The sequence below is a fragment of the Heteronotia binoei genome, chromosome 3 (assembly GCF_032191835.1).
Source record: "Heteronotia binoei isolate CCM8104 ecotype False Entrance Well chromosome 3, APGP_CSIRO_Hbin_v1, whole genome shotgun sequence".
Taxonomy (NCBI): domain Eukaryota; kingdom Metazoa; phylum Chordata; class Lepidosauria; order Squamata; family Gekkonidae; genus Heteronotia; species Heteronotia binoei.
The window spans coordinates 110,918,340-110,935,868 of NC_083225.1; the positions used below are offsets into that span (position 1 = coordinate 110,918,340).

The 17,529-nt window shown below is 37.9% G+C and overlaps 1 protein-coding gene across 4 annotated transcripts in view; it reads right to left on the minus strand.

The window, feature by feature from the left end:
* The window catches only part of NCAM2 (neural cell adhesion molecule 2), a 525,500-nt gene that overhangs the window by 50,791 nt on the left and 457,180 nt on the right, over positions 1–17,529 (minus strand). For all 4 annotated transcript variants that reach the window (XM_060234386.1, XM_060234385.1, XM_060234388.1 and 1 more), the window contains exon 15: positions 6,302–6,482. In XM_060234386.1, coding sequence (XP_060090369.1) covers positions 6,302–6,482 — 181 coding nt within the window. The remainder of the gene's footprint in view (positions 1–6,301; positions 6,483–17,529) is intronic.

The window sequence follows — 17,529 nt, forward strand, 5'->3', positions numbered from 1 at the left end:
TTCTGCACTCACCTTGCTCTGGGGCAGGCTTCCGTTTCTGTGCAGAGCAGGCTGGCGATTTCGCACCAGTTGCTCTGGGCTGCCATTTTGTGCAGGGCAAACCCGCAAATTGCCGTGCTGCAGTGTAAACCTGTTTTTTCAGGTTTACACTGCAGCACAGCAAATCACGGGTTTGCCCCGTGCAAAATGGCGGTGCAGAGCAACTGGTGTTTGTCATTATTTCCTTGGTGGTCTCCAATCCAAGTACTAAGCAGGGCTGAGCCTGTTTAGCTTCCAAGATCTGACAAACTAGCCTGAGACACCCAGATCAGGAAATAACTGTTACTTTTACAAGGTAACTAATCACTGAAGTCAGATTTCTATAACAAAATCTGTATGAAGCACCTCTGTGGACTTATAGGGTCTCCCCCCAAAAATGTATATAGAGATCTATACTTTTCAAATATCTCAGATCAAGGCAGATCCCAGTCCCATGCTGTTTCCTGAGCATTTGAATCAGATCAGAAGAGTTTGCTGCTATCAACATTCCTTCTAGGTGCTGTAACTATGGAACAGTCCTGTCTGACTAGCCTCTACTTGATCTCTTTTAACCTTGGTATATACAGGCCACGTGATCCTCCCAATCTATTCCATTACATTTAGATCATATCCTTCTTCCATTAGTGACATACATGATTCTTCCCAAAATTATTTTATTTTCAAAACTATACTAAGGCTGATAAATTACTTGAAACTAGATCTCTCCAATCCTGGTCCAAGAATCTAATCACAACACCTTTCCAAATTTCTAAATTTGTTTGAAAATAGGCTCATTTCCCAGTTCTACCTGGCAATTGAACTGACATGTTCCTCCCAACTGAAAGCAGCAGCAGGAAACTGGATTATAATAACAAATACAAGCACAAAACTTTGGCTTTCAGAAAATTTGGAATTTTCTTATTAATTCACTCCTTTGTACCCTATCTTTTTTACCATTGTGGACCCAATGAATCTTTCATTGTCCTACTCACCACCATTTTACCCTCTATATTGTGAGATAGACTGAGTGTGTGACTGGCCCAAGATCAGTTTCCATGGCAGAATGAGGATTTGAATATGGATCTCCCAGATCTCAGTCTAACACTCAGTCTAACACTGACTCTCTCTCTTCTGTCCAATGAAGCTGTGATTCTTTGACTGGATTTCTGCCAATTCTGTGCAACAGTGGTGGTATCTCACATTTGGAATGTTCTTCTGGTTCATCTGGGGCTTACTTTATTTTCCTTTAGCTGTAAGGCTATAAAACTCCTTTTTACCAAGTTTTTAACTAAGGGGGTTTAGCTCTTAGCTTTATAGTCTGCCTCATTTTATCTGATCTTCCTAAAACAATTCAAGGTGTAGTTTATGCTGGTATACACTAAATTCTATTATATTACCCAAAGTAAGTTGAAAGCTCTCAGAGACCTGCTAATCCTTTTGGACTTGTTTCATTTGTGTCTGTGGCTTTAAATACTATTTTCACTCATAGTATGGAATAGCATAACAAATGCCTGGTGCAGACTAACAGTCAATCCTAAATGAATTATACCCTTCTAGGTCCATTGAAATCAGTAGGTTTAGAAGGGTCTAACTTTGCTTAGGTTTGAACCATCAGTTGTATATGTTATAACTAACAACAAAATAAAAGGTGAGGCAGAATTTAAAGTTTGAACATTAACACAAAAAACCAAGCACTTCTTGTAAGTTATACAAGGCAGCACCTACACACACACACAGGAAAAGGTATATGTGTGTGTGGTGTGTGTATATAGGTAAAGGTAGTTCCCTGTGCAAGCACTGAGTCGTTACTGACCCATGGGGTGATGTCACATCATGACATTTTCTTGGCAGACTTTTTATGGGCTGGTTCGCCATTGCCTTCCCCAGTGATCTACACTTTTCTCCCAGCAAGCTGGATACTCATTTTACCGACCTTGGAAGATTGGAAGGCTGTGTCAGTCTTCTCATAAGCGGAGCTTGGACTGCATTACTGCAGTTTACCGCTTCATGCCACAGTACATGCGTACACACACACACACGTATAGAGAGATACAGATACATATATGATTTGTATATAGAGAGATACAGATACATATATGATTTGTATATGTGTGTGTGCATGCGTGTGTGTATATATATATGTGTGTGTGTGTTTGTGTGTGTGTGTGTGTGTGATTAAACTAGGAGTGGATAGCCTACAAAACTAAACACAGTGAGGCCTTTGTTCTTAGAGTGAACTGGATTGTGTTATCTTAAATTTTAAGAAGAAATAAATGGGCTAAATCCTTATAAATCCCTTCTAAGTAAGATTCCTTATTCTGTCAGTCCATAGTTAGATCTTCTAAGTATGGAACCCATAAGGACTAGTGAGGGGCATCTCATTTTCCATAAGATCTTCCTCTTTCACTCTCTTTCCTTTCCTGACCACCCTACTAGCCTCTTCTCTTTTCCTGTTTCTTTCCCTCCTTACAACTACTAGCCATCCTACCTTTATCTGCTCCATGTCTTCAGCTTTCCCTTTCTTCCTTTCTCTGTTCTTCTCTCTGGGAAAAGTCTAACTGAGTTATGTGGTGCCTGCTGCTGGGCTGGGGCAAGTTATGCAGGGCTAGCCACTACTGGGTAGGGCTCAGTTGCATGGGGATGGCTGTCACAGGGCTAGGCTTAACTATGTGGTACTGGCCACTACTGGGCTGAGCCCAGTTGCATGGTGTCAGTTGCTGCCTTGCAGGGCCAGGCTTGGCCAGGCCAATTGCATAGTGCTGGGTGTCAGGCTTTGCTTTATAGAAACCAAAGCTTAGATGGGTCAGCAATATTGTGTGGTTACCTCTAAAATAGCCACTGAGAACTAAAGCTATAGATGCTGTCTGTATTAATTTTTGATTAAATTTTGATTTTTCTTCTGCAAACCTTGGAATTTCTTCAGGTTTGTGGAGAAATCTCCCCTTCTCTATCCTTGGCACCATTTGCAGATCTATTGATCCACATATGATGGCCCTGTTCAGAATTGGATATATGACAACTTCTTCCTGCTGCTGCAATTACCTTGGTACTTTTAGGAATAGGTTTAAATATCCTCCAGCATAGATTAGTGCCTACTTGACTGCAACACTCAGTGAGCTTGTTGCTGTCTTTCAGACCTTTTTTGCACCTCAGTGTTGCTGCTGTTTCCCAATGACATGAATCCCCAGCTGATGCTCTGACTTTGCCACAAAAGGGCATTTATTTTGGGGATTTTTTTCTTGAATTTGGATCTGACCCCCCCTATGTCTTCCGCACTTCCTTTGAAAATTGGTTGTGTGGCCATGTTGTCATGTACTTCATCAGTGATAGAACCTCCTTTTTTTGCACATGTGTAGTAATGTTATAACATCATAACATTATAAAAAATACTGGCTGTATTGTGGGGAACAGCATGGTTGCTGCCGTTTCAAAGGTCCCCTGCTCCTCCTTTGTCATCAACTAAGGTGAAGATGAAGTGAAGATTTTCACAAAATTCTAATGAAAATAGTATTCTGTTCACTGTCATTGAACTGGATATACCAATACATAACAATGTTATTCAGTAATTATGAAGTATGCTAAATGTGTCATATACTTCATTAGTGACAGAACCTCCTTTTTTGTGCATATGCAGTAGTGTTATAACATCATAATACTGTAAAAAAAAAAAAAAAGGCTGAATGTATCATGGGGAACAGCATGGTTGCTGCCATTTCAAAAGTTCCCTGATCCTCCTTAGTTGTCAACTAAAAAAATGGCTGCTGATCATCGAACTGGCTACACCAATACATAACAATGTTATTCAATAGTTATGATACAGGCTACATGTGCTGTCATGTATAGAATCTCCTTTTCTTTGCATATGCAGTAATGTTATAACATAATAACATTGTAAAAAGGAAAACACACCAGGAGCTATAGGGGAAGGGAATGGTGGAGGAATAAAGAAATAACACAAGCATGTGATATCAAAACCTATCCATGCAAAAAAGGAAGGAAAGGAACTTTATGGATGAGTAATTGCACAGAGAAGGCTACATGACACCTTGCTGCCTGTTTGTCCCAACATTATGACACTGCTATAATGAAAAAAAAATTGCATTGTAATACAATCAGCATCACATTTTTTTTAAAAAAATTAGCAGATTGTTCAGGAGACAAAAATTAGCAGATCATTCAGGAGACAAAAATTAGCAGATCATTCAGGAGACAACTAGAGGGGGGCTGGAGGGCAGAAGGGGGGACATATGATACTGATGACACAAAAGGGAAACAAAATTTGAAATCTGGAATCCCTCACTGAAAAACTGTGAGTTCAGATCTGAAGGGAAGGGGGATCATAGAAAAAAGTGGATTTGGAAAATGTGGGATAATGGGGCACTGGTGCACTGAATCTACTAGGGAGGCAAAAAATTGTGCAGAAAGTCTTACAGCCTTAGATTATTTAAGAATGCTGATGCAGAGGTTGGCACTTGTGTGAAAATGGTCTCAGTCAACTCTACCTCACAGTCTAGTTGTAAGGAGAAAATAGCATATGGGCCCTGAACTCCTTGAAGGAAAGTGACATAAATATGTAATAAGAGAAAATAAAAATTTGAAACGGAGTATAGTCCAGCAATGTTTCAGCCACAGCAAATTATGAAACAATAACACAGTCTAAAAATGAAATTAAAAAGGTTTCACAAGTGCATGCAATATACACCTATACCATATCTGTTTTCAACATTCAAACATTTAAATATTAATATATTATTGTAATTAAATGAAAATAATTGCAGTACACCATTCCTGTAAAGCTCATAATGCTATCGTTTTGAGTCCATAATGGATATATACTCAATAAACACTAAAGCCAACATGACCAGATAAAGTATCACGATAAAAAGATTATCCATTATCTTTGCCTATGCTTAAATAAATATGGTCAGGGATAGTAAAGACTTTTTAGGACAAATTGTACAATTTATTTCAAAACAGTATGCAAGATAGAAGAAGAGTCGGGTTTTATGCCCCACTTTTCTCTACCTTAAGGAATATCAAAGTGGCTTACAATCGTATTCCTTTCCTTGCCCCACAACAGGCATCTTGTGAGGTGGGTGAGACAGTTCTGAGGGAACTGTGACAGGCCCAAGGTCACTCAACAGGCTTCATGTGGAAGAGTGGGGAATCAAACCCGGTTCTCTAAATTAAACTCCACCTGCTCTTAGCCACTATATCATGCTTGCTCTCCAAAATATTCCAAGCAGAAATAGTAAACGTCTGCAAAATTTGAATATTTCTATTATATAATGAGCGATTGCTGTATTTCATTAAAATCATTAAACTGATAATGAAGTCAAAATATTTTCCACCTTTTACTTAAAGGAATGTGTTTAGAAATAGCGTTTTTTCATACAAAACATGAACAAATATAAATCCTTATTAGTTTTTAGTCTATGTAAAATTCTAGGAAAGATAGGTGTCTGACAACTTCACATCTTATATGTGATTCATCAGTGCAGCACTATTTTTTTTGGGGGGGGGGGGAATGGGGAACTCACAAAGTTTTGTGGAGAGGGGAATTTCCCTTCTCCCACCCCGCTGAAGTCCTAGACTAACTCCCAAAATGCTGCTTCTAGTGGCTAGGACTCCCAGAATGAATGGGGAGCTGCTGCATCACTGGAGGGAGAAGGATCAACAAAAATAACCTATTTCAGTTAAAAAGAAATTTCTCTTATAATCCTAACCTATATTTCTGCCTTATTAATTGCTACAGATCTATTTATTAGTAAGTCCACATGCTGAATCATTACTCTTTCTGAACTTCGTAATTTTTATCTGTTACCATGATATGGCTAAATTGAATTTGTGTTTCACAATATGTCTGAACAGAAAATTGTTAGCTATTATTTCAATGTTGGAAACTATCAGAAGTAGTAACTAAATTTATAATACATAAGCTGAATGTGAAAATGGGCTAAAGAGCTTATCATTCAAACATGATTTTTACATCACACACAGAATTCAGTCTTTAGTATTTTCTAAGTTACACTTAATTCATTGTATCAGTCTATGACAATAGTATTCTTTAAATAATGAAGCTACAGGCATTCCTCACACTATGGCTGAAAGTAATAGTTGACAAAAATTCACTATAAGTTTGGCTGGCCAATGGTTCTTTTTTAAACACACCTGATAACTAAGAATGAGAAGGATACATTGAGAATATAGCAAGCCCAGAACCCATACTAATATTAAATAGAAGCAAAGATAAAAGCAAGATAATATATTGGAAATAACTGACCTGTAATAATATTAGGCTTTGGTGGCATGGTGAACTCAAATATTGTTGGTTCTGAATATCCCAGCCTGTTAGCAGCAGTAATTTGCACTTCATAACCCACTGTCCACTGCAAAGGCTCTAGAATAATGTGGTCTTTATTACCATGAACCCTGTTCTCTTGCCACTGATCTTCCTTGTCTTTCTGTAAAAAAAAATTAAAAAATTACAAATAACAGTGATGAACTGCAGTCTTAAGGCCAGTCAAACTTAGGTCCCAATGATTCTATCAAACTTAGGTCCCAATGATTCTATCAAACTTAGGTCCCAATGATTCTAAATTCTATTTTTGAAACATGACTACGCTATCCTGAGGAGCATATAGGTTGCTATTGATCTGAAATTCTCTATTAGAATAAACATTTGCAAATAATGGAGCATGATGGTGTACTCTTGTTTGGATGGTAAATGGTCTGAAATCCTAAGCAAACCATCTTGAGTTCCATGATAGAAGAAAGGAGAGATATAAACGTTCTTTTCTGCACTGAGTCCATGAATTTCCTACAACCGTCTGCAAGTACTATCCCACTGCATCATCCTGCTCCATCTTCATTCTTCTGTCTCATCACCAGAGCCCCACATCTCTTTCCCTCTCCAGGCTCTTCTGCAACCCAGCAACTTTACCTCACTCCCACCTCTTGCAACATCCTTAATCATATAACCCCATGGATTCAGCCCCAGACAATTTCTGGCCCCCATCACCACTGCTGCTTATTACTCTGTTATCATGGCAGTCTTGGTTCCTGCCCGGAACCTCTCTCAGTTGGATCCCCCCCTCCCTCCCAAAAAAAAGGAAGATGGTGAACACTGCTTTAAAATAAGGAATAATTGCACTAGGATTGAAATTGTTATTGTTGCATTTATGATTAATTGATGTCTTTTCTTCTTTGATCTGTCCACTTCTCAGTCAATTGCTATTCCTTATTACAGATGTTATTCTTTCCAACTCTAGTGAAAAGATGAGCAAATGCCAGTGTATACAGAGGTTTAAAACAGTCCCTGTTTCTTGAGGTATGGACACCTACATAGCCTCAGGTTTTGGGTAGCATATTGACTAACATGATTGTAAAAAACATTACTGGCATACATGCATGTGAAATGTGTATGTGCTAAATAAACTGCCTATGAATATCGTTTAGTGTAATTTAATGTAGGCTTGGATCCTGCAGTATGCAATAGAAAACCTACTGACAGAGGCCTTATGGTGGAATGGGCTTGAGAAAGACTGTCCTTGGTACTAAGCAACAGTTTTCAAAACTTGACATCAGCAAGAAACTTGTAGCACATCAAGACAGGAGCATATTTGGCACATTTAAGTGTAGACAAGCATAAATAAAGCTGGTATAAGTCTCTGGCTGAGTTTGGAACTAGGATGGAATTTCCCATTTAAAGGAGCCGATGGCTAGAGTGCCTCATGCAGCTGCTCCTTAGTGTAAACACAATTTTATTGATAACATATGGTAACCATATCCATTAATACCTTCTTTTTATCTATCCCATATGCTATTTTCTAGTCCCCCCGTTACTTGACTCCCGCCGAAGTTATATACTTAAAATACTAACTTTTAAAGGTACCCTTAAACCATAAGAACCTATATTCATATTCTACTTTTTTCTAGTATTGTCATTATTAAAAAAAATTGTCCAATATCCTTTTATATTCCATTCTTCTTCTACGTAACATCTAAACTTTTTCCACTCCTTTTCATACACTTCCAAATCATGGTCTCTTAAGATTCTTGTTAGTTTGTCCGTCTCACTCCATGTTATAACTTTTACAATCCAATCCCATTTTTCTGGTATTTTTTCTTGCTTGCATAACTGCGCACACAATGTCCTAGCCGCTGAAAGCAAGTACCAGATCAAACTTCTATCTTCTTTTGGAAATTTTTCCATTTGTAATCCCAATAAAAAAGTCTCTGCTACTTTCTTGAATTCATATCCCAAGATCTTTGAAATTTCTTGTTGAATCATCTGCCTATAGTTTCTTGCTCTTTCACAAGTCCACTACATATGGTAAAAAGAGCCTTCATGTCTTCTACATTTCCAACATCTGTCTGGCATCTTTTTATTGATCTTTGCCAATTTTTTAGGAGTCATATGCCACCTATACATCATCTTAAAACAATTTTCTTTTATACTCTGACATGTTGATAATTTCATAGAGTTCTTCCAAAGATACTCCCATGTATCCATCTGTATTTCTTTATTTACATTGATTGCCCACTTAATCATTTGAGATTTTACTACCTCATCTTCCGTAGACCATTTTAACAGTAACTTATATATTTTTGCAATTAATTTTTCATTATCTCCAAGCAGAACTTTTTCTATTTCTGTTTGCTCACGTCTTATTCCTTCAGTTTTGATATCATTCTCCACCAGGCTTTTTATTTGTTGCATTTGAAACCAATCATATTTTTTTTTATTCAACTCCTCAGCAATTTTTCAATTCTATTTTGCCACTTTGTATTTTTAGTAATTGATTGTATGACAACTCTCTCTCTTCACTGGTTTCAGCTGTTATTTTTATTACTTCTGCTGGCACTATCCATAATGGCTTTCTCTCATCACCATATTTCTTGGACTACATCCATGTATTTAACAAATTATTTCTGATATAATGGTGAGAAAAAAAAAATCCATCTTTTTATTCCCATAGTACATATAAGCATGCCAGCCAAATTTATTTCCATGAGCTTCCAACATTAAAAGTTTTTTATTCAACAGCGTCATCCAGTCTTTTATCCATACTAAGCAAACTGCATCATGATATAGTCTTAAATCTGGTAGCTGGAATCCTCCTCTCTCTTTAGGCATCTGTTAAAATTTTCATTTTAATTCTTGGTTTCTTCCCAGCCCATACAAATTCTGAACTCTTCCTTTGCCATTTATTAAATTGTTTGCTATCTTTCACAATCAGAATGGCTTGAAACAAATACATTATTCTTGGCAGAATATTCATCTTAATTGCAGCTATTCTGCCCAGCAATGACAAATTAAGTTTATTCCATTTCATTATATCTTCATCCATCTTATGCCGTAGCTTTTCATAGTTAATTCTGAACAAATCAATTTTCCTCATTGTTATCTCCAAGCCCAAATACTTTACTTTAGAAGTAACTTCACATCCCATCAGTCTCTGCAATTCCTTTTGCTTATTTACTTGCATGTTTTTACATAAAAATTTCGATTTTTCTTTATTAACATAAAGTCCCGCCAACTCTCCATATTCTTGTATCTTGGCTAACAGCAAAGGAATTACTTGTATAGGATCTTCAGCTATAAACATTATATCATCAGCAAATGCTCTATATTTATAAGCAAATCCTCTAATTTTCAGCCCTTCTCCTTTTTTATCGTCTAATACTTGCATCAGCAAAATTTTAAGAGTCATTATAAACAACAATGGTGAAACAGCGGACAATCTTGTCTTGTACCTTTACTGATCATCATATCCTCTGTGAGGTCTGCATTTATACACAACTTTGCTCGCTGTTCCATATATATTGCTTTTATCATTCTTATGAAGTGTTCTCCAAGTTCTATCTTTTCCATTAATGCAAACATTAAGTCCCAGTTCAAATTATCAAAGGCTTTCTCTGCATCTGCAAAAAATAATGCGACTTCTTTTTCTGGATGTTTTTCATAATATTCTACAATATTTACAACTGTTCTTATATTGTCTCTTATTTGCCTTTTAGGGAGAAATCCTGCTTGATCTTCCTTTACGAAATTAATTAAATATTGTTTGTCGTTCTGCCAAGATTCTTGTGTTATATCTTATAATCATTATTTAATAATGAAATTGGTCAGTAGTTCTGTAAGTTCGTAACATCTCTATCTTCCTTGGGGATCAACGAAATTACAGCTTCTTTCCAAGTGTTTGGTATTTTTCCTTTTACTCTTCTCATATTCATCAATTTTTGCAGTTTTGGTACTAATTCTTCTTTAAAGGTTTTGAAAAATTTAGCCATATATCAATCTGGCCCAGGTGCCTTTCCCATTTTCATTGCATTAATTTCTGCTTCAATTTCAATTTTTTCAATTGGATCATTTAAAATTTTCTTCATATATTCAGTTAAGGGTGCTATTTTAATATTTTGCAAATACGCTTCAATCTTTTCTTTATCTTCACACCCTTAAATAAATTATCATAATACTTTAAAAATTGTCTTTTTATTCCTTCTTGATCTACTATCTCTCTTCCATCAGCCACAATTTTATTAATAATTTTACTTTCTTTTTCTTCAGACTAAATACTTTCCAGGTTTATTCGCACCCTAAAAAGATTTCTGTTGCAGTTTTTTCAAATTCCATTCTACTACTTTATTCAACAAATGTCTCATTTGGGTTTGTAATATAGTAATCTCCCTTATAATTTTCTTTTTCTCTGGTCTTTTTCTCAGTTCCCCTTCTTTTTTTCTTTATCTCATTTTGAATGTCCAATCTCTGTTTTTTTTTTTTCACTCTTTTATCCTTATTGTTTAATGTAATCAATATTCCTCTCATTACAGCTTTGTAAGCGTCCCATACCATCTGGAACTCTATATCATCTTTGTCATTTATTTGGAAAAAAGCTTTAGTTTCATTTTCTAAAAATGTTACAATTTCTTTATCTTGTAGCAAATCTTCATTCTCCATCTTCTTGTTTTTCTTTGCAATTTTGTAGCCCATAATATTGGATTATGATCCGCATTTATCTTTGGAAGAATCTCTACTTTTTTGGTTATGAGGCCCAAATCCTTAGTACCCCATAACATGTCAATTCTGGAAGAAGTATTATGTCTTGCTGAAAAAAAAGTATAGTCTCTTACTTCAGGGTTAAATTTTCTCCAAATATCTTCCAAATTTTCTTGTTTAACCAGTTCAAAAAAACGATTTTGGCAATTTTCCTTCCTTATTATTACTTTTTTGGCCAGATCTATCTATTTTATTCTGTATTGTTCCATTAAAATCTCCCATCATCAAGATCTGGTCATAAGCCACTTCATCCAACTGTCTGATACTGTCTTTTAAAAAAGCATCTTTTGCACCATTTGGTGCATACAGTCCTAATAACAATGTTTTTTTTCCCATTAATCATTATCTCTACTGCTATATATCTTCCATCTTTATCTTTAAATACCAATTTTGGCTCTAATTGCTGATTAATATAAAAAACCACGCCCCTTTTCTTTTGTTCAGCCAATGAAAAAAAAACCAGTCCTAATTGTTTATTCCATAAAAATTTGTAATCCTTTTGTTGTATATGAACTTCCTGTAAACAAATTATGTTACAGTTTTGTTTTTTAATCCAATGAAATGTTGCTTTTCTTTTTTGTGGTGAATTTAGTCCATTTACATTCCAAGATAATAATTTGTAATCCATCATGGTGCAAAGTCTTTATTTTGTAATCCATCATAGTGCAAAGTCTTTATTTTGTTCGTAAAAACTAGACAACTCATGTGCGTTTGTGATTGTAATCCTCCTTCCATGTAGCTCAAAACTCAAACTTTCAGGTATTATCCATCTATATGTTATTTCATTAGCACGCAATTTCTCTGTCAGTTTCTTGTATGTTTTCCTATCATTTATCACTTGTCTTGGCAACTCTTTCATTATTCTGACTCTGCTCCCTCCTACTATCAGAGTCTTTTGGAAATTTTTATTCAAAATTTTCCCTGCCAAGTCTTTTGACATAAATTTTATAACTATATCTCTTGGCAAATTTTTGTTCTTGGCATATGATGAGTTAACTCTGTACATGTTATCATACATATTTCTAGTCCCTTCAGGATCTTCCTCCAAAAAGTCAGCAATTATTTTCACCATATATTCCTTTAAGTCAGTTCCCTCCCCTTCAGGTACTCCTCTCAGACGAACTTGAGTTTCCATCATTCTGCAGTCATGTATTGTCACCTTCTCTTGCAGCTTTAGCAAGGTGGAATCATGTAAAACTTTCTCCTCTATATCCTGGACTTTTTTTGTGCCCACCACATCATTTTTAAAATCTTCCACTTCCTTTTTAAGATCTCCAATATCTTTTTAAAGTTCTTTTTTACAGACTGCTAACATCTTGTCAACTCCTTTCATTATTCTAGCTTCCATTGCTTCTAGTTGGTTTTGCATTTTTTCCAAAAAAGAAAGCTCTTGCACGTGTTGTTTTTGATTCTGACATCAAAGAAAGCCTACGAAAATTATAACGACTCAAAATCAAAATCCAAACAGCAGATTCAACAACTTAGAACTTGTCCTTTTAAATAAGCCTAATTTCGCCGTTCTACAACCTTCCTGGGCTTAGATATTAATTTTTAAAAGTTTTATTTTTTTCAAAATGGCGATCACAATTTCTCTATAGTAAAAAATCCTAGAGTAGGCCTTCTTGTTTGTCTCTCTTATCTTGTTACTTCCTGCTTTGCTAGGCAGCAAATCCCGTTCTCAATGGTATCCAAATCTCACAGTCTTTGTTAGTCTCACTTCCCTTGTTACTTCCTGCTTTGCTAGGCACCAAGTCTCATCCTCAATGTTATCGAAGTCTCATGATCTTTGACATACTTCCTGTGTTGACTGTAGAGAATGCAGATTTGTGACGCTGATGCTTTCATTGATGACCACAGGTATTTCAAACAAATACTTTCCCCCCAATTTTTAGCATTGTCCTTATTTTAACAAAGTCCAAAGTTCAGTCTTTCTTTTCTTTGTCTTCCCCTCTTTCTAGATCACTCCTTCCCACCTTCTAAAATTATTTAGTTTGCCCTAAAAAAGTCCCGGAGCGAAAGATTGTAATCAGTTACCTCTGCACTGATATCCAGCTTAGCTTTGGTCTCTTCAAATATCAGATGTTCATCAGTCCTAAAAGAGCTTAGGACCTTGTCAAGCTTATGCCAATTGAATGGCTCTATAAGCCTCTGTAGATGATAAAAAACGCCACTCTTCTCCGGCGGTCCCTCAAAGCCTCCAAAGAGCCCCCAACAGAGCTCCCTATCAGACAAGGTTAACCTCCTCTGAGTTTCTGTGTGTATCCTGGATAAATCTCTAACTGAGAAATGTAGGCAGAAGGCCTTTTCCTACCCTGAACAGAGGCTTAAGACTGTCCCCATTCAGAGGACCGGTCAGCTCAGCAAACCAGAAAGCCATGATTCCCAAACCAGAAGCCATGCAGCTGCTCCTTAAACACGGTAGCATATTGTAATATTTATGACATTTAAATACAACTAGTTAAATCATTTGTGGTTTCATGTCCTTATTTGGGATGCTGGGGCAATGATAGAAGCAGACCCAGTATTTTTAAAGAAACAAATGCTCTCTGGAGCTATCACTAGGGAAACCACAAGAGAACTGGCAGTCTTGGGTCTTCCAGACCTGGTTTCTGTCAGTAAAAGGCAGAGGAAGGTGACAGAGTCCTTTTCCAGGGTTGCTTTGACCTTTGAAGAAGGACTCATCAGGGCCAGGGCCAGGAGCAACCATTGAGTCACTTGATACCAAATGACTTGCATTACTCACCCAGGTCCAGCTGGAAGAATTGCCAGTCTCCAGGTCCCAGTGGCCAGTAGGGGAAACCCCACCCTCTAACAGGGATGTTGTACTGTGGTGCCCTGATATGGGGGCAAACCCTATGGTTTTAAAGGCAAAAGAATTTTTGCCCCCAAACCAGAGCACCATGTGCAATGTTGCTGATATCACTTCTGGGTGACATCGCCATGTCCCACTCATTCGCAAAACATGCCCCTCCCACAAGTCTCCCTGCTTCAAGGCTATGGGACCTGGCAACTCTACCAGCTGCTAATGTGGTGAAGTGATTAAAGTTTCAGACTACATTCTGGGAAACCCAGGCCACCACTCTGTCTAGGAAGCAAACTTAGTGACCTTGGGTCAGGTACACATTGTCAGCCTAATTCATCTCACAGGTTGTTGTAAGGATAAAATGGAGAGAGGAATGATGTAAGCTGTTTTGGGTCCCACAAGGTGGATTATAAATCTATAATAATAGTTCTCCTTGGCATGGCCAAATCCAGTGCTACCACTGGATAATATCTGCCAGAACAAATAATTGGCCCATCTTGGCTCAATCAGAGTCTCTGGCCTCCCACTGCCTGACTCCCCTGCCCCCATCTTCTCAGGTCCATAAATATCAAACAAAGTGCTAAAAGCAGTTATAACTCAGAAAGAGACACACCTCCAATGCTTCTCTCTGTCCTCTCTGTCAACTGGCCTCAAAAAGGGCTGCAGAGCTACTGTGGCCTCACAAAAGACCTCCCAGCACATGCAGCCTCTGAAGGCCACAGAAATAGCCGGGGAGACCAGGTCCCATTTGGAGTGTTTCCTTAGTCTCTTAGAGGCCTTGGCTGCTGCCTGGGAAGTGCTAGCCAGAGGCTGTTGCTAGGCAACCCAGGCTCCTTTTCTCAGTACAGGGAGATTCCTCAGGTGAATAGAATGCATAGTGTCTACCCTAAAAATCAGTTATTTCCTCTAGGATTGGAAGAGAGATCTCTTGTCTGGGGTTCAGTTCAGGCTCTACCTGGGGGTTAGCTATTGTATGGCTGGCTGCTTGCTACTGTTCAGCAGCAGCCCCCCTATGACAGCCACTGTGGCATAGGATTTAGGGCTTCAGACTTCTACCAGACCCAGGTTCTTGTGAAAGCTGACTGGGTGATTTTTGACCACTCACAGACTTCCAACCTAATCCACCTCACAGAGTTGTGAGAGGAAAATGATTTAAACTGCATTGCCCCTCCCCCCCACTGTGCAGTAAGACTATCCTTTTCTTATGTAGAGGGTGTAGGGAGGGGGAAGGCAATGGAAAGCTGAAGTCAGGGCAGATAAAGGAAAGGAGGTAGGGTTGCCAATGCCAGGTTTGGAAATTTCTGGAGTTTTAAGGGGTGGGGTCTGCAAAGAGTGGGGTTTGAGGAGGCATGGTGCCTCAGACAGGTACAATGCTATTTCCTCCTGGGGAACCTCTGTTGCCAATCTCCAGGAGAGAGCTGGAGATCTCTCCAACTTACAACTACTCTCCAGATGGCAGAAATCATCTCCCCTTGAGGTGTGCGTGGGGGGGAATGAATGCTTTCACTTGGGTGGGTGGGAAGCCAGCAAGAGTGTGGGGGGGGGCACTTACCCAGAACCTCTTCTAGAGTCCATTGTATTTTTCTTCACAATGGGTGTTATTACTAGTAAATAAATAAGATGGGGAGCAGATAAAAGGTAGGTTTGTTGGTTGAGTGGGAAAGACGGAAGGTATTAAGGAAATATAAGGATATGAGACTTGGTAGGAGAAGGCAAATAGAATATAGTGGGGTGGGAGATACAGAAAACATGAGGTGCTCCCAGAAAATCTTTGGGTTCCCCACTGAAGAATTGAGCCCAGCCTGGGGGCTGACACTGCACAACTGGGCCTGACCTGGTGGCTGGCACTATGCAACTATGCCTAGCCTGGAGGCCAGCACTGCACAATGGGGCTCAGCAAGGCCCAGTGGCTGGAAATGTGCAGAATTTTCCCCTGGAGAGGGAGGGGGAGAAAAGTGAAAAGGGGTCTATAGAACAGGTGGATAGGAAGGATGGAGAGAAGGAACCAGGGAAAGGATAGATGCTATACAAGCTTTCAGGGAAGCGAAAAAGGGAATAGTGAACGAAGGCAGAATGAGACGCACCACTTAAGTCTTCACCTGTCTGCCACTTATATTTATCTACTGTATTTGTAACAGAACTTTCTTTCAGCCAAGGAAGCTATCCACACAACTGTCACAGTGGAACATGGATTTTTGCTATAGTAAAACTTCTTGTTGCAGCAGAAAAGTTTGCACTGGTGAATGGACTCACAGTGTCTAACCCAATATGAGACAAGCGTATAGTGCAAATGTAAGTGTAATGTTGCAAATCAGTATATACTGCATCTCATTTATCTAATATCAGCATAAAAATTACATATAGATATTTTGCCATTAAACAAGGATTCAGTAGAAGTGAAAAGAATGTTTTACATGCATGAAAATAATCTTTCTAAAAATAGGCAATTAGAAAACCAAATAAATCACTAGAAATGTCCTATTACTCTCTAGAAGGATACAGTCTCTCATGATCAGAATGTCTAATCACAACTGTATGTATCAATTTACTGGAAGTAGTTCTACTTTATCTTCAATTTAGATTGCAGTTGTCACTGCAAATCCAATAACAGTATATTCAAGAGCAATTTGAATTACAGCTTTTGTGTGTGTGTGATGTGCTGGCAAGTTACTTTTAACTTATGTGACCGTGTGAATTAAGGGCCTCCAAAATGTCCTATCATTAACAGCCTTAATCAGGTCTTGCAAACTGAAGATCATGAATTCCTTTCTTGAGTCAATTTTCATGTTAGGTTTTCCTCTTTTCTGATTGCCTTCAATTTTTCCTAAGATTTATTTATTTCTGTCATCTCCTGATGTGCTCAGAGTTTGATTTAATATAGATCTCACTTATTTGTCTTTTGGGCAGCCCATGATATCCATGAAGCTCTCCTCCAAAACTACATTTCAGATCAATCAACTGAATTGTCCAAGTTTCACATCTAAGTATAGTATTAGGGAATACCACAGCATGGCAACTTGATCTTGGTCTCCAGCAACACCTCCTTACTTAATTGTCTTTTCTAATACTTTCATGGAACCCCTTCCAAGTCTCAACCTCCTTCTTCTTAGGTGAAGTATCCCTTTTGGTTGATGATTAAACGAAGGTTTAGAAAATATTGAACAATTTCAATTTCTTCATTGTCAGCCTTGAAAACTGTGTAATTCCTCAGTAGTCATTACTTTTGTCTTGATGTTCAGCTGTAACCCTGCTTTGGCACTTTCTGCTTCAGCTTTCATGTCTTCATTATTTTCTTCCAATAGTGTGGTATCATCTACATATCTCAAATTGTTACTGATCTGTTCACCAATTTTCAGTCCACCTTAATCTAAATCCTTATATGTTATGCATATAGATTGAATAGAGAGATAAAATACATCCTTGTCTGATACCTTTGCTAACTGGAAGCCATTCTGTTTCTCTATAGTCTGTCCTAACAGTAGCCTCTTATCCAGAGTACAGGTAGCATATCAAAACAATCAGATGATGTGGCAGATCCATTTCTTTTAAAACCATCCATAGCTCTTCATCAAGATGGGTAGCTGACCTTGTTAAGCTGTATGTAGCAGTAGAAAAGAGCAAGAGTTCAGTAGCACTTAAAGACTAA